The sequence below is a fragment of the Azolla caroliniana genome, unplaced genomic scaffold (assembly GCF_043228905.1).
Source record: "Azolla caroliniana isolate FFs.n. ecotype wild unplaced genomic scaffold, voAzoCaro1.0.p SCAF_4, whole genome shotgun sequence".
NCBI lineage: Eukaryota > Viridiplantae > Streptophyta > Polypodiopsida > Salviniales > Salviniaceae > Azolla > Azolla caroliniana.
In genome coordinates, this window is record NW_028230439.1 from 24,277,174 (window position 1) to 24,300,861 (window position 23,688).

A 23,688-nucleotide genomic window follows, 5' to 3' on the forward strand; every position below is an offset into this window, starting at 1 on the left:
TAGTTTTCATTCAACAATGGTAGTCCTCTCCCTTTCTTGAGTCAGTGGACCTCCATATAAGATGGAACTATCATGTCCCAATTGGGATTTGTATATAACATCATATTCTGTAACATTTTATAACTAATGGAAAGAGTTTTTTTTGGAAAAAAAAGACGAGTTTCCTTCTTTTGACTGAAAATATGTATAACAAAACCATCGTGGCACTATTGCTTGACTAAAGTCCAATATTTATTATATTATCTCATGTTTTTTCTATGACCCCACCCCCACTATACATAACTATGCAATATATTGGTACGCAAAATGTTCAAATTCTCGTATTTGGGCGAAAGCAATTGAAGCTCCGTGATATGAAATTACATGTTCATTTGGATCACAAAACTCTCTCATCCAACATTAGGCTAGTGTGTTCCAATTTTGTATATGTTACATGCATGCAACATAACCATAACTAACCATGATATATGCTTTCGTTGGTTTTCCCTAATCTTATGATGAGTATTGGTGACTTAATTCCGAAAGGAATGATGTATATTTTGTAATATTCAATTATGGTGTTATATAACTATTCAGTGTGTTATCGCTTGAGCAGTTCACGTAAAGCAGTGAAGTTTGACCACGTTAGAGCATATATACAACTCGCTTCAATCCTTGATCATATGGGGCATTGAGGAGGTTCGGGTTTGTCTCATATTGTTGCTAGGGGGTGGGTAGGAGATATTGGCACCCCTCTTTCGTTTCTTTGATCTATAATTTTTTGTGTTTTGCTTAAATAATTAGTTACGCTCTAACAATATGGTGAAATGAATTGTATCATATGGATGGAACTGCTCTTGTCCACATCTACGATGTCATGCTCCATAACTTCTTAGATTCAAACTCTATTATGATTCTTGGTATGCAAAAGAAGTATTGACATCATAAAAACATGGTCGAAGAAGAGGATAGACATGGTTGTTTGGGTCAACCATTTCACCCCTTAAGCATATGTATACACATGCTTTCTATGCAATACATTGTATTACCAGTGTGAGGTGAAAACCCAAAGAAAATGATTTGAACATGGCAATATACCTATATGCATATTAGATTTTAGAAACATTGTATATATATCAAAACATTTCTATGCTAACTAGAGACAAAATAACCAGTAAGTTGTTTATGGCAAAATAACCAGTAATATCGAAACATTCAAAAAATCGTGAAAACATAAAAGTCCATCGTGTTAGAAGTACATAGGTTGACTATACATTATGAGCCTACGCTCACACACACACACACACACATCTCATGCATAGCTAATATCAATTATCCATCTAAGTGCTTGAACTTAAGATGATATATAATCCAAGCTCAAGACAAACACAAGTAAGTGTATGAGGCTCAAGACAAGTTAAATTTCATGCTTGCTTCACAAGCAAAATCCATGTTAAGAGTATGAGGCTAATAACTTCTAGCCTTGTAATAGAGTGACAAAACAAATTAAATTCACACTTATCATGGTATTGCCAAAACACTTAGAGGTTTCTACAAGAGCTCGACAAAACTCTTAGCAAACAATCTTGAACGTTCATCGCATGCAATGGAAAGAGGTTGTACTCAGTCCAATCTAGTTTTTCTAGTTAGTTTGCAACATGCAAAGGTCTCATGATTGTATTAAATATTGGCAACGATAGTCTTCACAAGTTCATTTTACTTGAGTGGTCATGTAGACAATCTTTGTATGATTGCCTAAAGTTATACATTACTATATCGAGGATTTATGGATTATGGAGGATCAAGGAATTCAATATCATCAACTTCACTATCATAGCCTAGGCCCTATAGTCCGATTTAGGGCCTGAATTTGACGGTTTAGTCTTTAAGTTATTTGACGGACATTTTTTAAAGATGTATGTCATATGACATGAGAGTGCAAAAACTAAGATGTCATTTGACATACAAGTTTTAATAATGAAAAGCTCTATATGATGCTTCGTTATTATACATTTTATTACTATAGAAAATACACAAAGATACACAAATAAACATAACTACCTGACAAAGATAATGAAATCATACAAAAAAATATATACAAATTGAATACTTAATCATCATATATTTCTTAAAGCCCAAAAAATACAAAAAAATATTTGTCATACCGTGATTCCTCATATTACGCATTGTGCAATATGTATGTGTCTACTTCAATGATATTATCCTTCTCTCTTTCTCTTCAAACCAAAGGTTAAATATATCCCTCCAACAAATGTTTGATGTCTCCTAAAATTCCTCTAGCATTACTTGTGCATATTAATAGTTCATCCAATCAACAATCAAATATAATAACCTCATCACAACCATACTCCTTGATATCTATGGGTTCAACCAATCAACAATCAGACCTATCTCACCTCCTCCATGCTTTCCATGGCTTTCAATAAGTCCATATTGGACAAACATATGTAACTAATCTCTCTAATTGCTTAGTCCTTATCCCATTCCACTTTGTCATACACGCTTCTCATGAGCAATCTTCAAAGAAAAAAGATTCAATAAAATAGGAAAACAGAGAAAATAGAGAGAAAGAGAAAAAAAGAGACAAAATACATACTTCAGAGTGGTGTAGTGGCAAACAGTAGATGTCGTGCAATCACTGAGAAGTGACAGGGAGCAACGAGTAGTGGGCGAGCTGGGAGCAATGGGTAACAACCAAGGAACAGGGAGTAGCGATGAAGGAAAGCAACGAGCAACGCGTGAAGAAGGAACAGGAAGCGTAAAGAAGGAAGCAAAAAAAGAGAAAACAGGGGGGAATTTGGGAATGAAACATTGGAAGAAATATACAATATAAATATTTTCATATACTATAGAAATAGCCGACTCATCTGACTAGATTCTAGTTGGTTGAAAATCCTGTCTGGAATCGATTCCGGCTATCCATAATGGTTGCCGCTGGTCGGGAAAAGTCCTGACTCCCAATTCAACCTTTGCCCAACATTATAATATATGTATATGACATGGAAATTAAATTTTTAGCATGTCATTTGACATGTATAATTTTTGGGCGCCTTTCACATGAAAAATGAAAATTGTAAGTTTATATGTCACTTGACGGACATTTTTATTGGGTGTATGTTTTTGACGGGCAAAATGGCCTTAGATGGGCATGACACCCGTCAAATTCCTGCCTTGGTCCGATTCATGAAACGTGATTATAAACTTTCTTGTGTTATAACATGGGATAAGTCAATGATTCAATCTTATAGAAACTATGAGACCTACGCAATTTTGATGCCTCGTACAAGGAAAATAACCCGTACAATCAGTAAAGCTTGAAAGATCGGGGCAATCATGGTACAAGTTCTAACCCAAGCCGCAAGGTGTTGTGCCCGAGTTACGATCCCCAGGTACAACACACGCGCTCTTTACGGTTGCAGAGCTTAAAGCCATATTATAGTATGTAGTTGTGCTCTTTCGATCGATCGATCGATCGATCAATCCGTCACGAGACCTCCAAATCTCTTCTTCTAAGTTCTCCCTTGTAAGTTTCAATCCCTCAAGAAGCATATATGTACATATACGGTATGTACATACATACATAATACATATAATGATATACATATGATATATCAATATGTATGAATGAATAATGTAAGTATGTTATTTCCTAATTTGCCCGCCAAGCTCAATTCTCCCGCCAAATCCAAATCTGAACTTTCCCGCCAAGAAAATACAAACAAACGAAATCTGAGCCCCCCCCCCTCTTTCTTTCTGTCTCTTTCTCTGTCTGCATATTGATACCTGCAAAACCCTAAAACTTATCTGCTTTTGCTTCATCTCTCCTCTCCTTCCAAAACTCTGTAAACCCTAAAAATCTTATCTTGGCCTTTCTTTTTATCTTCTTCTTCTTCTTCTTCTATAACGTGAGATTTTGCTGCCACTTCGGAAATGCTTCCGTTTCCTCCATTGGAGCCTCTCCCCGCTCATAATTCATGGGCTCTCGAAGCTGAGAATGAAGAATGTCAAGCTCCCATTATTCCAAGAAGATCTTCTCCACACAGGGAAAGCCACACCGATGCAAAACGATATTCTGAAAGCTCGATTCGAAGAGATGACAGTCACTCCAGCCGACCAAGATCAGGCTTTTCCTATCGCATCAGAAACATGCCTAGTCGATCTTCTTCACGATGTTACGCTCCGAGAAATTATGAAACTGCTAACGTGATTAGACCTGCAAAAGAAAGGCCATCCTTATCGAATGGGCGGAATGTAGATTTTCTTCTTCTTGGCAAGGGAGATCGTAAGTGTAGGCGCTACGATTCTGAAATATGCGCAGAATCACAGAGATCAAAACGCATTAAGGATGAAATTTACCCAGAAACACTGAGATGGAGGCGTCATAGGGATGAGGACGAAATTTATACAGGCGCAAAGAGATACGTACATGGTAGGTCTCCCGATGCCCACGTAAGTAGAAGAAGAGATAGGATCTATGAGGGCTGCATTGAGAGGAAAGTTCATTCAGAAGCTTCTGCCGAAAAAAGAACACTTAGGAGCGCAGAAACCGTATGGATAGCAAAAAGAGGACTAGCCGTGAAATCGTCTGTCACTCCTGATGATTCAGAGCAGGAGTTTATGATGGCAGATCAATCGTCTCTATACAATTCTCCGTTTATTCATCAAGATGTAGATTTGATTCCCGTTCATAATGAAGCCCTCAATAATTCTGGTTTCTGTAAATCTACCTTAACGGACGGCATTGAATCTCCTGTTTGTAAGGATTTGAAATTCAACGAAGCTTTTTCCAAGAAAGAATTATCGATACCATCTGAAAACATATCATTCAATAATGTTAGGATCCAGTCACCTATTACAAGCACAAAACTTGATGATAGGAAGATCGGAAATGTTCACTCCAAGGATTGCAAATCAATGTATGATGTCATGAAGCTTACTGATAGATCTGTAGATGATAAGAAAATAGCGAAAATTGCAGATAGATCAGGAGATTCAAAGATAGTTACAACAATGTCTAAGGAGGATTCCACCACATTTATCGATGTTACTAACAAATTCCACATTAAATCTGCTTCAGGTGATTATCTTCTTCTTATTCCTTTGTCACGATACTTATGTTAAACAATCATAACGTGAATCCTTGATGGTCTAAATCTTATGTAACGTGTAGCATTTATTCAATTCGTTCAGTTATTAGAAAGGAAGCTCAAGAGGATGATGCACATCGTTTAGGTCAGAGGCAACGCCAGATTGAGTTTGGAAAGAACACTCTTGGGTATGAGCGGTATTGTGATCTCATTCCAAGGTAAGTTTATATGTAGCAAAACCCTGGGTAAGATATGTGCAATTTTGTGTTTTTGGAATTGTTGCTGTACCATCGTTCTTTATATTCCCAGGAGGTTGTAGACAGAATTTGTAAAGCCAATTCATTTCAGGATGAGAATGTAGGTTATTTGTTGGTGTAACTGATATCATAGGTTTGGCATTGAAGTACAAGACTCACTAATACACCGTGACATTGTACTATCATTCTTGATCTGGCTTAAATATATTTGATTTATAATGGTGTTGCAGATTCTTTTTGTGTACTATATAGTTTGTGAGTAAAAAAATTACATAGCCACCCATCATAACTATACATTTTAGATTTATAGCTTTGACTAGCAATGATAACAAACCGTCAAATAGGTAGGTTTTGATCTGAAATAATGCTGTATGAGATACTTCCTCATATCTCTATCACTAAATTGTTACTTTAGAATCTTATGAATCAAGATACAGTATTTGTAATGTTCTGTCTGATTATTGGTCTCTGGTTCAGACAAAAGCGGAAAAGATCGGATCCGCAAACACCGAACCCAAAGCAAATATGCAGCAAACGCAGTTGGGATGGACAAATTCGCAAATGGAGAAGACTTCTTCATGTGTATGACCCCCCTATAGAAGAAGGGGAAGAAATGGCAGAAGACTTTAGTCATATCCATCTTAAATCTAATAATACAACAGAGAACGATAATGAAAGGTATGAGTTGGGGAAGTTAATAATTTCTCTTTTTATTGCTCATGTTAGTCTCTCTTGTTTGTTAGCAATGTGCGCCCATGTTTACAGACCCCAACATTCTAATGGTTTGTGAAGCATAGATTGAAAAGCTTGTTTAAAGCTTATATTTGAAGCTATCAGAATGGATTTGTTTTTTTAACAATTATTCGATTTTCTTATTAAAATGGTTCATATTTCGGTTGATAGTTCAAGAAATTGGGATATTCTTCTTAAAGTAATTTAGGTTTTTGTTTTAAATTTGAGAAAATGTAGTGTTTTTTTTCATTTGGTTCATATCTAATTCCCTTTTCTCCTTTGTCACCTAATATTATGCACGCTATTTCTTGTTTAAGAATAATGGGCACTTGATCACATTATGTTATGCACTTCATGTCTTTGTTTTGTTCCCTCTTGTTATCTTGTCATTTTACAGAAGAAGTTTCAAACTTTAGCATTGTTCCTTAATTTTTTGTATTAGGTCTCATGAAGCTGAAGTCACAACAAATGCTGGAAATCTGAAAGTGATGATAAAAGACAAAAGTTTGGATATATATGAGGATTGGATGGAGCCTTAATGACCAAGCAAAGGATTTCATCAATGTGTTGAACTCCATAATCTATGTTGCTAAGTGTTGGCCTATCTATCTTCTTAATAAAAAGCTCTCTATTTTGTTAACAACCCAGAAATTTGTAAATAATATTTTGCAACTTAACTTTTAGCCACTATAGTTCAAATTATGAATGTTCTGATGAGAAAACTATCTGTCTTGACATGTTGCAAAATCATCGGTTATTGGCACATGTATACATACATACCTTTTAACCACAGACATTCATCTTATAATCAAAAGCTTTGCCAATTATTTTTCAACTTGTAACTCTAAAATAACCTGGGAACTGAGTGTTAGGGATGGAGTGTTTGTATGTAGGGAGAATCTTTGTCGAAAGAGAATGGAGACTTGATGTTAGATATAAAGTGAAAAGAAATGCAGTTTAGCTGAGTGGATGCATTGTGTATGTAACATGTTTGATCACAAGCGCATGGTGTTAACATGGACATATCTAACAACGTGATGTTTGTGAATAGATTATATGATTAAACTTGATTTTGTTAGACTGTAAATTGTGTATGTAATTATGTGAGAATTACTCAGATGTTTTTTGAATTTGATTGGTAGGGTGCTACAGAGGGACATTGTAGGATTAGGCATGGTGTTAACATGTTTGATCACAAGCGCATGGTGTTAACATGGACATATCTAACAACGTGATGTTTGTGAATAGATTATATGATTAAACTTGATTTTGTTAGATTGTAAATTGTGTATGTAATTATGTGAGAATTACTCAGATGTTTTTTGAATTTGATTGGTAGGGTGCTACAGAGGGACATTGTAGGATTAGGCATGGTGTTAACATGTTTGATCACAAGCGCATGGTGTTAACATGGACATATCTAACAACGTGATGTTTGTGAATAGATTATATGATTAAACTTGATTTTGTTAGACTGTAAATTGTGTATGTAATTATGTGAGAATTACTCAGATGTTTTTTGAATTTGATTGGTAGGGTGCTACAGAGGGACATTGTAGGATTAGGCATGGTGTTAACATGTTTGATCACAAGCGCATGGTGTTAACATGGACATATCTAACAACGTGATGTTTTTTGTGAATAGATTATATGATTAAACTTGATTTTGTTAGACTGTAAATTGTGTATGTAATCATGTGAGAATTACTCAGATGTTTTTTGAATTTGATTGGTAGGGTGCTACAGAGGGACATTGTAGGATTAGGCATGGTGTTAACATGTTTGATCACAAGCGCATGGTGTTAACATGGACATATCTAACAACGTGATGTTTTTTGTGAATAGATTATATGATTAAACTTGATTTTGTTAGACTGTAAATTGTGTATGTAATCATGTGAGAATTACTCAGATGTTTTTTGAAGTTGATTGGTAGGGTGCTACAGAGGGACATTGTAGGATTAGGCATGGTGTTAACATGTTTGATCACAAGCGCATGGTGTTAACATGGACATATCTAACAACGTGATGTTTTTTGTGAATAGATTATATGATTAAACTTGATTTTGTTAGACTGTAAATTGTGTATGTAATCATGTGAGAATTACTCAGATGTTTTTTGAAGTTGATTGGTAGGGTGCTACAGAGGGACATTGTAGGATTAGGCATGGTGTTAACATGTTTGATCACAAGCGCATGGTGTTAACATGGACATATCTAACAACGTGATGTTTTTTGTGAATAGATTATATGATTAAACTTGATTTTGTTAGACTGTAAATTGTGTATGTAATCATGTGAGAATTACTCAAATGTTTTTTGAAGTTGATTGGTAGGGTGCTACAGAGGGACATTGTAGGATTAGGCATGGTGTTAACATGTTTGATCACAAGCGCATGGTGTTAACATGGACATATCTAACAACGTGATGTTTTTTGTGAATAGATTATATGATTAAACTTGATTTTGTTAGACTGTAAATTGTGTATGTAATCATGTGAGAATTACTCAGATGTTTTTTGAAGTTGATTGGTAGGGTGCTACAGAGGGACATTGTAGGATTAGGCACTCTATACTATGTCAGCATATCTTTCATGTTATGGGTGCTTATTGCAGAAAAAAGACATTGACGGATAAAGATCTAATGTATCTTAGCTTCTTGCAAATAAAACTCAATTGACATGTGTTTTATGCAATGTTGATAATAATATTTATGCTAATGAATCACTGATGAAGAAGGTCAAGTATTGCAATTGGGTTACATGTGTTGATTGTACTAACTACAAAGCATGTTATGTCGAATATTCAGAATCCTACTTGGATTGCATGCTGCTTTGATCTACCAAAAAATAATTAGATTTAGTATCATTTCCTAAATATTCATCATCCCATAAAAGAAAACGTTAGGCATCCTTATAAAATAAGGAATTTTGTCTTCTACTAGGGTCGGATCTCCAATCCATCGCAAACTAAAATTGCTCATGTACCAATTATTTATTCGCACGTCAAATGCAATGATCCTTCCAAAAACAAAGGGCTATGTGTTGGTAGGTCAATGACTATTTGTGGTGGCATTATCCATCTAGAGTCACCCAGAAAGTTTGTGGACATGCCTTGTATTGCAGAAACCGAAAGAAGGAAACTGATCACTAATCATGCCCAAAACCAACTTTTATAGGTTGCATATCAACCGAGGGTAATACGCATTGAGGTCATCATGAGCCAAGCAAAAGCCAACATTTGGGTTCAAATGAAAAAGGACACATAAATTCGTAGTATGGGAGAAATCGGCCATGAAATGCAACCTGAGTCATGCATGTCCGAAACAAGCTCGATCGATGGGCTACAATTCGATCGATCAATCGATCAAGGGGTCTATATTTTTTTTGAGAATATGGACTCATGTTGGCCCTCCAGAAGAGGCCACTACTTCAGCCAAGTCTAATTGTTGTATTATTATGAGAAAAAACATAAAAAGCACAATATATGTATAAATTGGTGAGGGCTACTTTTGGTATTGTCCCTAATCAGAAGGCTATATTTGTAGTTTGGCCATGAAATCCTCCTCTGATCCCTTGTTTCTTGCTCTCTGTTCTGCCTCCCTTCCCACCACCGCCTCCTTAACAACTATCTTACTTTACTATCCATGGCTACCATTAGAGAAACCATAGAGTTTCATCTCCAGCAATTTGCTAAAGAGAAGATGGGAATGGAGGTCTCTGTTGAGGAGCTCTACATCTCTCTCGCCATTGTCTTGTTAGCCACTTTTCTGTTCTTCGTGTTAGGTAAGGATCTACCATTGTTGACCCTTTTTATTTCTCCCCTATGTCTCATTGGTGTTTTTTTCCCCTTACATTCTAAATATGAATGTCTCTCCGACTGCAGTGTCCCATGCTATATTTGGAAGAAACAAAACAGATACCATCTTGCTCGTTGGTTTAAGCGGGCGGAGTTAGGAAGACAACATTATTTTACAGGTTATCTTTACCTCTCTATACCCTTGGAAAATTTTAAGATATTCATATGCATACATTCATAGTGATCTTTGTGGAAATAGTATCACATCTACAATGTTAATGTTCATCATTATATAACTCTTTATTTTAAGGAAAATTGAATTGTTGCATATGCATATATATATATCCGTGCCGATACATGCATGAAAAGAATCATATATACGGACCACGGTATTATTCAAAAAACCTATTAATAAAGTTTTAAGGAAATTTAATAATTTCCAGTTGCACATATTCATTATAATCTTCTTAGAAAAGAATTGTACCCACACTAGTATTTGGGATAAAAGATCCAAATGAGATATTGTTTACTATTATTGATTACCACGCTCTTTATTTATGACACCTTGAGAGTGTTATGAGAGTTACACCCTCCACAAGCCTTAGGGAATGAGCCATGGATGCCCTCATACACATGCATTCCATTTGTATTCATGCACTAATGACACATCATTTAGGATCCCTCGATTGGGACACTTTAGAGCTTCCTTATCGATGGTTATGGCATCATGCATAGGTGGACATATATATCTTAATATATCAAGGTTGCACATTGCTTAGATGAATGGCAATATATTGATCTTGAAAGCTCCAAAATATAATGTCCTAACATTTGCTCGCTCAAATATAAAATGATATATTACCTCACCAATGCTTTTTTTTCCAAAAAAATATTCTTCATTAGTAGAAATTCTACAGACATGACGAAATGATTAGTCTAACAACATTATAAAGGTTGTAGCCATGATAGGTCAATAATAGAGTTCAAAGACTCAGAGTGGAAAACTAAAAGGCACCGACCTTGAGTTCTTCTTCGTTTAAGCAGACGGCTATAGAGAAGTTACTCACTCTCACTCTCTTACACTCACTTAGTTACAGAGGCAACTACCAACTATAACTTTTCAACAACTATACAACAAATCATCATGCATAATGATTGCCCTAGATGTATTTATACTAATACAACATTCAGGGCTATTTACAAATATAGCTCACAATGGCACATTAACTCTATTTACAGATATAGCCCCGAGTCGGCTTCAACTTATTTGGCTGAATCGATTTTCGACCACGACTAAATCGAACAATCGGTTTGATTTTTTCAGCCTCGAACGAGTTGCTGTCAACCGATTATGTTCTCCCTTTTCTTCGACTCGTGCTCCTCTTCCCATCCGGAGGTTGTTACCTAACAACTTTATATCCTCATTGAGATCTACATAAGAAAAAGTTCCTTCCAAAATTTCAAGGTGTTTCTCTACAGTCTTCGAGGTCGCATTTTCCTTTCTTTGTTTATCACAACCACACCATCACAGACCTGCAGAGAATTCATATTTTCTTCCAGACCGAACCTAGTATCTTGATCTTCATAATCTGCATTCTCCAATGTGACATTGTCATTGCTATTAAGGAGGCCATTATTTTCAGTCGAAGAGGTTTCAAGAATACAAAATTATCTTCATCTTCCACATGAAACACTTGCTTATCACCACCGAAGACATGTACATCCTCATCCCCTCGTGAAAATATCTTCAACCCCTAACATCATCATCCCTCATCCTTATCAAGAAATAGAAAATTTGCTTCTTTTTCCATATCCACCCTCTCGCCGATTAACACCGATGGCATGTACCTACAAAAAAACAAAACAAGTATAATGTCCTCATCCCCTCCTGAAGGTATGCTTTAGCCCCCGACACCATCTTCACTCATCAAGAAATAGAAAATCTACTTCTTTTTCCCACATCCACCCTCTCGCCGATTAACACCGAAGGCCTGTACATACAAAAAACAAGATGAATCTACTCCCCTCATCCCTTCATGAAAATATGCTTCCGGCCCCGACACCATCATCACTCATCCTTATAAAAAATACAAAATCTGCTTCATTTTCCACGTTACCCATCTCACCGTTTTCCACCAAAGTCCACCAAAATCCTCAAACCACCTCCACGAACAATTACCTCACCAATGTTGGCCCTTATATGGACAATTATGCCCTTATTCTTTGGTCCAATGTCATACATTGCCCTAAATGAACTCAAAATGGAGTGTGCTAGCTATAGCTAGCACATGCTTGCTAAGATAGTATATGGTAATGCAATACCTTATCACCACCGGTTGGTCCTTATAAAACAACATGACAAATGGAGTGAACTCAAATGTATGAACATGTCAAGGCTACACATTCCCTCCTAGTTCAATTCATATCCAAAATGCCTTGTTCACATCCCTGTACTATGACCCCTAAATCTCATGTCATGAACAAGTATACTGGTACTTATCAAGCAAGGCCAACTCATGATGTGTACGAACATGTCAAGCCCACACATATCCTCCTTGTTCAAATCTTATACATTCATCTCTAGTTCACATCCTTGTACAAGTGATTCCTAAATCCTCTGTTGTAGCGGTACTTGTCAATTGAGCCCAACTCATTAGGTTATGAGCTTTTTATACCGCGAGCAAGTGACTAATCGGGGGCCGAGGAGCGTCCGGATACTGCCATCGTGTGAAACCATGGGAGAAGAAGAAGAAGAAGAAGACAATATCGTGCGGATGTGTGAAACCAAGCAAAACGCTAGTAGTTGTAGCTTAGTTAGAGAGAGAAGGCTGTCTCTCTAGTCTTGCGTCTTGGTTCGGGAACGAGGCTACAGCAGGCTCGAGGTTCGGGATCCGAGGCTCGCTAAAGTGTAGGTTCGGGGGAAAGCTGCAGACTCGGTGAGCTCATCGTTCTTGCTTTCTCCCCCTTTTTCTTCTTCTCTGCAAACTCTGTTTCTTCTTCTGCTTCTTCCCAAAATTTCTTTCACTCTGTTCTGCCTCCCCGCACAGCAAGTAAAACCCCCTAATTTCTTCTCTCTCTCTCTCTCTCTGATCCGCTACCGGTCTCTGCCTCCCCCAAAAAGCTTCCGTTTCTCTCTCTTCTGGTAAAACCTCTGCTCATTTTTTCTCGCATTAAACGGCGAAAGTTGATAACAATTGCCTTCTCTCGGTTGACAGTTTTGATGTCTTCCTCTTTTTTACTGTGTTTTGAGAACCATTTTTCCCCCTCAAAAGGTTCCGTTTTCCTTTGAGGATTCATGTTGTCCATTCTCTGTTCTAACTAAAAGCTTAACGTAATTAACAAGAAATGCTTTTTATATATTAATTTGCATCAATTTCCTTCCAATTTTAGATTATTCCTTTAAGCTTCTCAACATGATTTCTCATAAATTTTGAATTGTTTCGACAAAGCTAATTTCTATTCAAATTTGTGTCAATTTCTTTTGTTTTAGCTTTGAAAATTGGCAAGGTTACAAGATGTGAATAATTTAAAGATCCATATGAAGTTTATTTGTTATATAGCTTGTTTTCTTATGAATTTAGGGCTGATTATCTCATAATATTGTCAAAATTATGGCTGTTTGAACAAGCATCTAGATGTTACTTTTTTACATAGTTTTTCCCAGATGTAGGGCTGTATGGAAGGTCCTTATGTAATGAAAAATATTCTATTGCTTGTATGTATATGCAGATCACCCAAGGCTATTTATTTTTTATTATTATGGGAAAAATACAAAAAGCACAATAAATTGGTGAGGGTTACTTTGGTATTATGTATAATCACAAGGCTATATATGTGTAATTTGGTCAGGAACTTCTCTCTCGCCACTGCCTGCACAAAAATTATCTTACTTACTAGTCATGGCTGTTGTTAGAGAAACCATGGAGCTTCATCTCCGTCAATTTGCTAAAGAGAAGATGGGAATGGAGGTCTCTATTCAGGAGCTCTACATCTCTCTCGCCACTGTCTTGTTAGCTACTTTTTTGTTCATTCTACTAGGTAAAGATCTACTTTTGTTGACCCATTTTATTTCTCCCCTCGGTTTCATTAGTGTTATTTTCTCCCATATATTCTAAATATGAACGTCTCTCCTACTGCAGTGTCCCGTGCTGTATTTGGGAAAAAAAAAACAGATACCATCTTGCTCATTGGTTTAAGCGGAGCTGGGAAGACAGCATTATTTTACCAGGTTATCGTTCTATCTTTATATCCATAAAAAATTTTAAGATTTTCACATGCATACATCTATAGTGATCTTCTCGGAAATAGTATCCAATCTACAATGTTGGTGTTCATTATTATATAACTCTTTATTTTAAAGAAAATTGAATTTTCGCATATGCATATATATCAGTGGTGATACATGCATGAAAAGAATCACGTATACAGTAGCATTCAGAAAACTTGTTAATAAAGTTCTATGGAAATCTTATAATTTTCACTTGCATGTATTCATTATACTTTTCTTAGAAAAGAATTATACCCACACTATTTGGGATAAAAGATCCAAATGAGATCTTGTTTACTAAATTCTCTGTTGAATTTTTAACTTGTGATCTAAAGGTATTTGTAAAAGGAATAAAGTCCAATTGAAATTAAAATAATTAAGTCGTATTTTCTCATAATCTTCTAATGTTTATTCACGAAACAAACTCAGCTAATTAAACAATGGGTTTTCAAATACTGATCTACAAGCAACTCAATGTTTTGTTTAGCACAAGGTTCATTCATATGACTCAACATTTAGGTAAAAATATGGAAAAAGACACATTTTATATGCATATACAAGAATCTAGTCATTTTGACAACACAAGGGTTGTACTTGCAACCTTGCACTTAGTGAAAATTCACATGTGTGCTCGCATATGTTGATGGTCGTCATGAAAAAGAATGAGCTTGATATGCATATACAAGCAACTGAATATTTTTCATACGGAAGGTTCTTCCATACAGCCCTGCATCTCGGGAAAACTATGTAAAAAGTAACATCTACATGCTTGTTCAAACAGCCATAATTTTTTGTCCAATAAAAGGCTTGGCTATGTATGTTCAAGGGGCTCCTTGGCAAAACTTTAAGAAACTGAGCTTTTTATTTTAACACATAGTCAGTTCATTTGATGGGTTTAGGGCTTGCCAAGTCACCTGATTTGGGAATCCTCAGTTTTTTTCTTGTAATAATTTGTATAAAATGTCAACTAAATGACTTTTTTGAAATTTTCCTTGTAGCTACGAGATGGGTCTATACACAAGGGTACTGTCACATCTATGGAGCCAAATGTTGACTGTTTCATTTTACACTCTGAGATTTCTAAGGTATGTTCGCAATTTTTGTGGAATGATATCATGGGCGTTGCACTAAACTCGTTTACTTTTATTTATATTGCTCAGCCACAACCATCCTTTGGCTTAGAAACCTCCAAATAAATAGCCCGCGAATGTAATTGCCTGGATACATTTGTTATTTTCATAGCCATCACAAGAAAATATTCTGTGTTTTGAGATGCTAGGTATTTTCACAAATTTACGAGCTTTGCCAAAAATTTGTTTGCTTCAAGGACATTATATTGTGGGAAATTTTGACGTGAAACTCACATGAATGATAAGTAGTTCGATTATGGAAGTATTGTCCAGTTCATTCACGTAATCTTGATTCTACTCACATGATTGACAACTATTGTATTAGTTTTTGTTCCATTTTAAAATATTTTGATTAATAGCATAGGATATGGAAACTATGCAAATTAGCACGACACATTTTGGAGTTTCTACAAAACTAGAAACATGGTATTTGTTTAGTAGAGGCTAAATTCACTGGGGTCCCTAAGTATGGTGAGAAGTAGCCATTGTAACTCTAGACTGGAATTTGAGAAATGTGACAAGTTGGATGGACATTGTCTCAGAGAATGAAAGCAAATGTGTATTCTTAGTGTGTGATGAAAATGCTAGTTGACTTATGAGGAATAAATAGAAGACCATCAACAGAAAACATTCATCATGTCAATGAGGAAATAATCCTATGGAGGGCATGAAGGAAGGAACATTTGTAGCTAACAAAAAGTGCAGACTGATGAATCTTTTCAAAATGTTTCTAGTAACCTTGTCGAAACTCTAAAAATAACTACAACTTGCCTGATTTGTAGTCTGTTTTCTGTATCACGTAGTATTAACTCTTCATTGAAAAGAATTGAGTGTAAAATTTCTAATTTGGGGAAATTTTAAACATGTCATTTTGGTTGCTATAAACGTCCAAGAACTCTCCCTTTATACATTTATAAAGGCCTTTTCTTGATTGGGTAAAGGCCCTAAATGACCCCTTATAGTGTGTAAATGTGTATAGGCCTATTTATAAAGGCCAAAAGTCACTAATCACTTTTTCGTTATTTTTTGGGCCAAGTTCAGCGTGAACTTGGCCAATCCGAAATGGGTCATATAAAACATAAGTTGAAAACTTTTGGATCTCACTTAAAAGGTGAGCTCCTCCAACTATTGCTTTCTCTGTATCTTTTCAACCATAGCTCCACTGTTGCATCTAAAGATCCTATACTAGGGTGAATCCTGAGTATTCCTCAGCCCTATTGACATCATTCCTAACCCTTACAACTGGTATTAGAGCAGGTTTAGGGTTTTAGAATTTTTGAGTAGATGTTGTACAACAAAGAAAAAGTGTTCAGACCTCTTTATTGTGTGGCTATGGCGTCATCCTCCTCAGATGTGAAGAATCTTTTTGAGATTCGACGATTTGAGGGAACAAATTTCGACTTGTGGAAGGAGAGAATGCATGGAATTCTTTTTTTGAAGGATTGTGACAGGGCATTGGAGGCAGAAAAATCAGAGAACATGTCAGAAGATGCATGGTGGATTTTAAACAAAAAGGTTGTCATATATATTAAGATGGCTGTTTTTGATGAGATTTTGGTAGATCTCAAAGGGTTGGTATCTGCTTCTGAAATATCGGCAAAGCTGAAGGCTACATATGAAAACAATACTCATGTTAATCAAGTACATCCAATGCGAAAGCTTGTTGGCATGCAACTGGATGAGTCCAAGGGTGCGACTGAACACTTGTCCTTGTTTACAGGTACTTTATCACAACTGTAGGACTCAGGAATGGCTCCTTTTGATGACAAGATCAAAGCCATTTTTCTACTAATGACACTACTTGACTCATGGGAGACATTGGTAGTCTCATTGTCTAATAGACCCAACTTGACCTTTGATGGTGTTAGGGGCTCCATACTCAATGAAGAGATCAGGAGAAAAGCAAGTGGAGAAGGTGGCAGCTCAACCAACATGGTTAGAGATAGGGCAGATAAGAGAAGTAACTATGCACACAAGAACAAAAGTAAAAGCAAAGAAATGGGAAATAGCAACAAAGATAAATGCAATGATGTAACATGCTATCAATGTGGCAGGAAAGGCCACAAGAAACCTGATTGCCACTATTACAAAGTAGAACTTGAAAGAAAAAATAATTCTGGAGATAAGAAAAAGGACAAGACTAAAGCACTTGACAGCCAAATGGACAAAGAGAAGGCCAATTTGGTTCTAATGTAGTCATAGAGGAGTTGTCAGATGTTGAAGACATTTTATGTGCTACTTTTTCAACTGATGATACTTATGCATATGGTGCCTCTCTAAATATTCATTCATTCATAGGACATGTGCATCACTAAGAATGATCTTATTGATGCTTTGTTGACTGTCAATGATGCATTGGCCCAAACATGTATAGTTGACTCTGGTGCTTCATTTCATGGACTCCTATCAAGGAGTGTTTTTCTAATTTTACTGCAGGCAGCCATGGCAATATATACCTTGGAAACAATCATGCATGTTCCATTGAGGGTATTGGCACTGTGCATTTTTCTACAAATGGCACTAATGAGCTGGTTTTGCATAATCTGCGTTATGTACCAGGGATCAAGAAGAGCTTGATTTCTGTGGGTTAAATGGATATGCATGTTTATAGCATTATCTTTGAGAGAGGATCATGGAAAATGACAAAAGGTTCAAGGCTGATTGTGAAAGGCACAAAAAAGGGAACTCTTTATTGCTTACATGGAAATGCTATATTGGGCAAATTTATTGATGTGGCTGAAGTTCACTCCCATATGGAATTGTGGCATAAGAGACGTGGCCATATGAGCCAAAAGGGTCTCACTAGGCGTTGTAATCTAAAGAAGCTTGATGCTAAAGGCACAAAGCTTGATTTTTGTAATGAATGCCAATATGGAAAGGAAGTGAAGCATTCCGTTTACTTTAGTGAGTCTCGTAAGTCTTGTGTACTTGATCTTGTTCATTCTGATGTGTGTAGCATGCCCACCAAATCTACAGGTGCAATGTATTTTATCTCATTTGTTGATGATTTCTCTACAAAAATTTGGGTTCAATTGCTTAAATCTAAGGATGAAGCCTTTGCTGCATTTAAGTGTTTTCATGCATTTGTGACCACCCAAACAGGCAGAAAACTGAAATGTTTGTGTACGGACAATAGTGGTGAGTATACAAGTGCTGAATTCAAGAAATTTTGTGAAATTTTGGTATTAAGATGGAGCTTACTGTTCCATACAGCCCCTCATCTAATGGTGTGGCTGATTGATATAACATGACACTTTGTGAGACAATGAGATGCATGTTGTCTACCGCTAATCTCCCTCATGGATTTTGGGGAGAGGCACTCAAAACTGCAATACATGTATGCAATAGATCCCCTCACACGTCTTGAAAGGGTGACATCCATGAAGAGGTTTGGTCTAGCAAACTTGCTTCATATGATCACTTACGTGTCTTTGGCTGTGAGGCTTTTGTACATATAAGGCCTGAGCTGAGAAACAAAGTTGATGCTAAGTCCATTAAGAGCCTCTTCATGGGATATGGTGAAGAAGGCGAAATGGGTTACAAGATTTGGATACCCCAGCTCAAGAAGGTTATACGCAGCCGAGATGTTGTTTTCAATGAGGCAAGGCTGCTTCGAAACAATTGTACCTCAGAATATGACCATAAAAGGGTTAGATTTCAGAATGACCAGCCACCTGTTAGACCCAGTTTTGACCATCAGGATCCACCACAAAGAACTGAAAAGATTGATTATCCAGTGGTTTTGGAGCCAGAAGATGTTGGACAGCAAGATGAGGATCCTGGAGAGGAATATGCAGCCAAATAATAATGCTGAAAACGGTGCTGAAAATAATGGACAGCAGCCTAGCAATGATGATTTAGACATGCCACCTGATGTTGATCCATTGCTTGACAATATGGATCATTTGGTGAGACGTTCTCCTCATATTAGACGAAATGTGAGTAGATTTGACCCCTCGTTGCACTACATAATGTTGATTGATGAGGGAGAACCTCTTACATATAAAGAGGCAAAGGCATGTGAGCACAACAATAAGTGGGAGCTTGCTATGTAGGAAGAGATTAAGGCTTTGCATTCAAATAATACTTGGGACTTGGTTAAACTGCCAAAAGGAAGGAAAGCTGTTCCTAACAAATGGGTATCTAAAATCAAGACCGTTGATAACAAACCCAAGTATAAAGCAAGGCTGGTTTGCAAAAGGATATGCTCAAACTAAAAGCATAGATTTCCAGGAAGTGTTTTCTCTTGTGGTAAAAATGACCACTTTGTGAGTGCTATTTGCTATAGTGGCTGCAATTGATTTGGAATTAGACCAAATGGATGTACATACAACTTTTTTGCATGGTGACATTGGTGAAGAGCTTTACATGAAACAGCTTGAGGGCTTTGTTATTCCTGGAAAGGAACATTTGGTATGTAAGCTCAATAGAAGCTTGTATGGGCCGAAACAAGCTTCTAGACAATGGTACAAAGAGTTTGATGCTTTTATGCTCAAACGTGGGTACAAAAGAAGCCATGTTGATCACTGTTTGTACATTAAAAGAGATGAAAATGGCAGCCCAATCATTCTTGTACTATATGTAGATGATATGCTCATTGCTGCCAAGAAAAGGAGCACTGTTGATGTCTTTAAAAAGCAGCTGAAATCTGCATTTTCAATGAGAGACCTTGGGGGAGCTGAACATGTACGTGGAGTAAGAATTAGGAGACAAAGAGAGCACCACACATTGTATTTATCTCAGGAAAAATACATTGATAAGGTGCTGGACAGATTTTGTATGGCTGATGCAAAACCTCTTGCAGTGCCATTACAGCCATATGATAAAATCTCTAAGGAAGATTGTCGTAAGACACAAGAAGCAATCAATGACATCAAGGTGTACCTTAATGCTTCAGCTCGTGGTTCACTTATCTATGCTATGGTTGCTACTAGACCTGATATTGCCTATGCAGTGGGAGTTGTAAACCGATTCATGGAATGTAGTAAAGTCCATTATGAGGTACTTAAAAGGGACTAAAAATAAATGCCTATGTTATGGAAAAGACCCATTAGAGCTAAACATCATGGAACCCTATAGATGTACTCACCAAGTGCTTACCCAAAGCACAACATCAGATATGTACACAGATGGTGAGTTACGTAGCTTAAAGGCGTCATTTATGCCTTTAATTGGGAGGTTGTTGGGGTAAAGGCCCTAATGACCCCTTATAGTGTGTAAATGTGTATAGGCCTATTTATAAAGGCCAAAAGTCACTAATCACTTTTTCGTTATTTTTTGGGCCAAGTTCAGTGTGAACTAGGCTAACCCTAAATGGGTCATATAAAACATAAGGTGAAAACTTTTGGATCTCACTTAAAAGGTGAGCTCCTCCAACTACTGCTCTCTCTCTATCTTTTCTACCATAGCTCCACTGTTGCATCTAAAGAGCCTATACTAGGGTGAATCCTGAGTATTCCTCAGCCCTATTGACATCATTCCTAACCCTTACATTATCTCACTATAATCCTCCTGATAGGTGGGTGTATAAAATCAATACCATGGATCACAAACCCGAGCACAAAGAGAGGCTAGTTGCAAAAGGCTATGTACAAGTCAAAGGGGTTGGCGATCAAGAGGCGTTCTTCATTCAGTCAAAATGAACACCTTGCGGACTTTGCTCACTCTAATTGTGCCTCTTGACTTGGAGCTTTATGAGATGAATGTAAAGACTGGTTACTTGCATGGTGACATTGAAGAAGAGCTATATATGAAAATCGCATACGGATAAGAAACACTCTGTATGCAAACTCAAGAGTCTATATTGGCTAAAACAAGTTCCTAGACGGTGGTACAAGTAGTTTGGTCTTTTATATTATCAAGTGGGTTTAAACGGAGCCACGCAGATCATTGCATTTAAGCAAAAAAGGATGTAGATGACATTTGAGAAGTTGCATGGCCAAAAAAGGACCAGAGTGATGAATCTTTCAGCTACTGATATATCTTTTAAAAATGCTTCTAGTAACCTCATCAAAATTGAAAGAGAACGAAAACCTGCTCGATCATTAGTTTGTTGACTGTATTGCTGTGTATAAACCTTCATTATGAAGAAATGAATTAAATTTTCTAATCTGGAAAAATTTTAAATCTTTGATTCAAGTAATATCCCGATGATTATTTCTGTGTATTTTTGTTCCAGCAAGAAAAACTGAAGACTGTCCGTATAGTAGATGTACCTGGACACTTAAGGTTGAGATCAAAACTAGATGAATTTTTGCCTGAGGCAGGAGGGATAGTTTTCCTTGTGGATGCAGCAGATTTTATATCCAATGTCAGGGCCACAGCGGAGTAAGCGTTCCAGACATATTCTTGGAGTGCTGTCTAATCCTTTTATAGTGATGGACATATTTGAGAACTTAATAGAACTTTCTCCCTACCTCTTAAGGTTTCCTTTTGTGGTGCAACGCAGGGTAAAAAAAAGCACCTTTTTTTCATGATTTGTAACTTTTGTACTGTTTGAAAAGATTCCGTTAATAGTAGTTTGTATGCTGCAGGCAATGGATCCGTACAATTGTTTTCTGTAATAGAAAATATGAGTATTTTATTCATGTACCTCATATTTAGATATTAAAAAGGTAGGCATGATATTTTGTGGAGCTATGTCTAGCTTCAAGTAAAAAGCCTTTATCCGAAGATTCCTAATCCTAATTAAAACAAAGTTTGCAGAGAAGTTGAAGTACAGCAAGCGGGCTCTCAGATAATACAATCATTAAGCCTTAAAGTGTAGATAGCTATGTATGTCTCTAACAAACAAAATCTTGTCGTGATTCTTCATGTAAGATGTATCTAATAATTTTCTTAACATAAAGGAATGAATACTTGAAGTGTGCATAAGACAATTTTCGGATTATAATATAAACATTCTGCAGGCCTTGACTTTTAACACTTGCTAACTCTGCTTCTTATGACCAAACTTTTCTGTAGGTACTTGTATGAGCTGCTATCTAAGTCATGGATCGTGAAAAGGAAAATTCCTGTACTGATCATTTGCAATAAGATGGATAAAGTGACTGCACATGCTCCAGACTTCATTCGCAAGCAGCTCGAGAAGGAGATGTAAATTCATCTTGTCATATATACTTAAGCTAAACATGTTCAATCATAGGAAAGTTAGTGCACATGCTCCAGACTTCATTCGCAGGCATCTCGAGAAGGAGTTGTGAATTCATCTCATTATTTGTGCGTAAATTCATTTCTATAACTCATTATTTTCCATTGTTTCAGTGAAAAGTTGCGCTTTACTCGGAATGCGGTATCAGATGCTGATGTGGCAAGTGAAGTCAAATTAGGTAAAGACGGAGAACCTTTCAAATTCACTCAATGTGTAAACAAAGTCACAGTTGAAGAGGCAGCTGTCATAACCAACCAAATTGCAGTTATTGAAGATTTTATAAGAAACCAGACTGGACGCTGAAAGATAGTTCTTAATGCCGAGGATCATGGTCTTGCAAAGATGTTGATCCTTTTTATTCCGGAAGATGGTCTAATTGTTAGGGTTGTTTGTAGATGTTAAATTTTGGTATGGTTTTTGAGGCTTGTATTCTAGAACACTTGAACTTGAAGAGCAGATATATTCAGACATTTCTTACCATAAATTTCAGTGTCTAAATTTGGATTCAAGAACATTTTCGCATCAGACGAAGTTAAATCCGAGTCATAGCACAGAGTCTGAAATATCTTTGAATCCGAGACCAACTGAAAGCATTTTAGATTGCTTGCATTGTTTAGGGTTTAGAATGATGAATTTGGGAAACCATTTCCAAGGTGTCACAATTTTTGCTTATTATTGTGATGCTAATGTAAAGGTATTATGTTTGTTTCAATCTTTTTGGGCTAGGAGATGCCCAAAATCACTTGGAGAAGAATGAGACACCATACCGTCCCCAAAAACAGGGAAAGAGCCATCATCGAGAAACATAGGAGGTTTGAGTCAAGTCTCCTAAAGCACAATTGTATGATTGAGGTGAGGTGTCTCGTATGGCCTTGGGATTTGTCAACATGATCAATCGATTTTGCCTTCTTGATTTTTTACCTTTTTTTGTGGTGGGTTTATTTACATTTCTAAATCAAGCAAACTAGGTATAAGATCTCACACTTTTTTGGACTTTTTTAGAGATGTCAATCATAAAAAATGATCAAACATAAATATTACATATGGCTCAAAATATAAACACCCAATGATTTGCCCACTTTTGTAGTTGTAGGTTATATTTATTATCAAGATTTTAACTTTTATGCTTGTTTGGATAAAGATTAACCTTTTGCCAATCTAGAAGATGATATTGCTTATTTGAAATCCAAAGGGGAAGTTATTGTCTTTGGTGACATGAATGCTCGTACAAGAAGTTTTCAACCTGAAGCACAACAAATATTTCATG

At 36.6% G+C, this 23,688-nt stretch overlaps 3 protein-coding genes and 1 pseudogene across 4 annotated transcripts in view; all 4 read left to right on the top strand.

The window, feature by feature from the left end:
- Positions 1-3,852: 3,852 nt before the first annotated feature.
- Positions 3,853-6,719, top strand: LOC147865552 (uncharacterized). Its single transcript, XM_087318389.1, has 4 exons — positions 3,853-5,077; positions 5,191-5,305; positions 5,822-6,022; positions 6,519-6,719. Exons 1-4 carry the CDS (start codon positions 3,931-3,933, stop codon positions 6,613-6,615), a joined length of 1,560 nt encoding a protein of 519 aa, XP_087174515.1. The 5' UTR covers positions 3,853-3,930; the 3' UTR covers positions 6,616-6,719.
- A 2,948-nt stretch (positions 6,720-9,667) lies between these two features.
- LOC147865553 (uncharacterized) lies at positions 9,668-22,905 on the top strand. 2 transcript variants are annotated; one of them, XM_087318391.1, is made up of 6 exons: positions 9,668-9,861; positions 14,014-14,102; positions 15,140-15,226; positions 21,450-21,598; positions 22,235-22,366; positions 22,535-22,905. In XM_087318391.1, exons 1-6 carry the CDS (start codon positions 9,723-9,725, stop codon positions 22,722-22,724), a joined length of 786 nt encoding a protein of 261 aa, XP_087174517.1. In that variant the 5' UTR covers positions 9,668-9,722; the 3' UTR covers positions 22,725-22,905. The 2 variants fall into 2 exon arrangements, with proteins under 2 accessions (XP_087174517.1, XP_087174518.1); XM_087318392.1 differs by lacking the exon at positions 9,668-9,861 and adding an exon at positions 13,724-13,912.
- Positions 12,875-23,688, top strand: part of LOC147865554 (transcriptional corepressor LEUNIG-like) — a 44,192-nt gene continuing 33,378 nt past the window's right edge. Inside the window, exon 1 of the mRNA XM_087318390.1 lies at positions 12,875-13,016. The gene's annotated coding sequence lies outside the window, so the exon portion shown is untranslated. The remainder of the gene's footprint in view (positions 13,017-23,688) is intronic.
- Positions 18,780-19,452, top strand: LOC147865555 (uncharacterized; annotated as a pseudogene).

Excerpts from the sequence above, each read along its gene's own strand:
- LOC147865552 (XM_087318389.1), top strand. The coding sequence starts at position 3,931 with ATGCTTCCGTTTCCTCCATTGGAGCCTCTCCCCGCTCATAATTCATGG. Across the intron at positions 5,306-5,821 it reads TATTGTGATCTCATTCCAAG|ACAAAAGCGGAAAAGATCGG; the intron begins GTAAGTTTATAT and ends TCTCTGGTTCAG. Across the intron at positions 6,023-6,518 it reads ACAGAGAACGATAATGAAAG|GTCTCATGAAGCTGAAGTCA; the intron begins GTATGAGTTGGG and ends TTTTTGTATTAG.
- LOC147865553 (XM_087318391.1), top strand. The coding sequence starts at position 9,723 with ATGGCTACCATTAGAGAAACCATAGAGTTTCATCTCCAGCAATTTGCT. Across the intron at positions 14,103-15,139 it reads AGACAGCATTATTTTACCAG|CTACGAGATGGGTCTATACA; the intron begins GTTATCGTTCTA and ends TTTTCCTTGTAG. Across the intron at positions 15,227-21,449 it reads TACACTCTGAGATTTCTAAG|CAAGAAAAACTGAAGACTGT; the intron begins GTATGTTCGCAA and ends TTTTTGTTCCAG.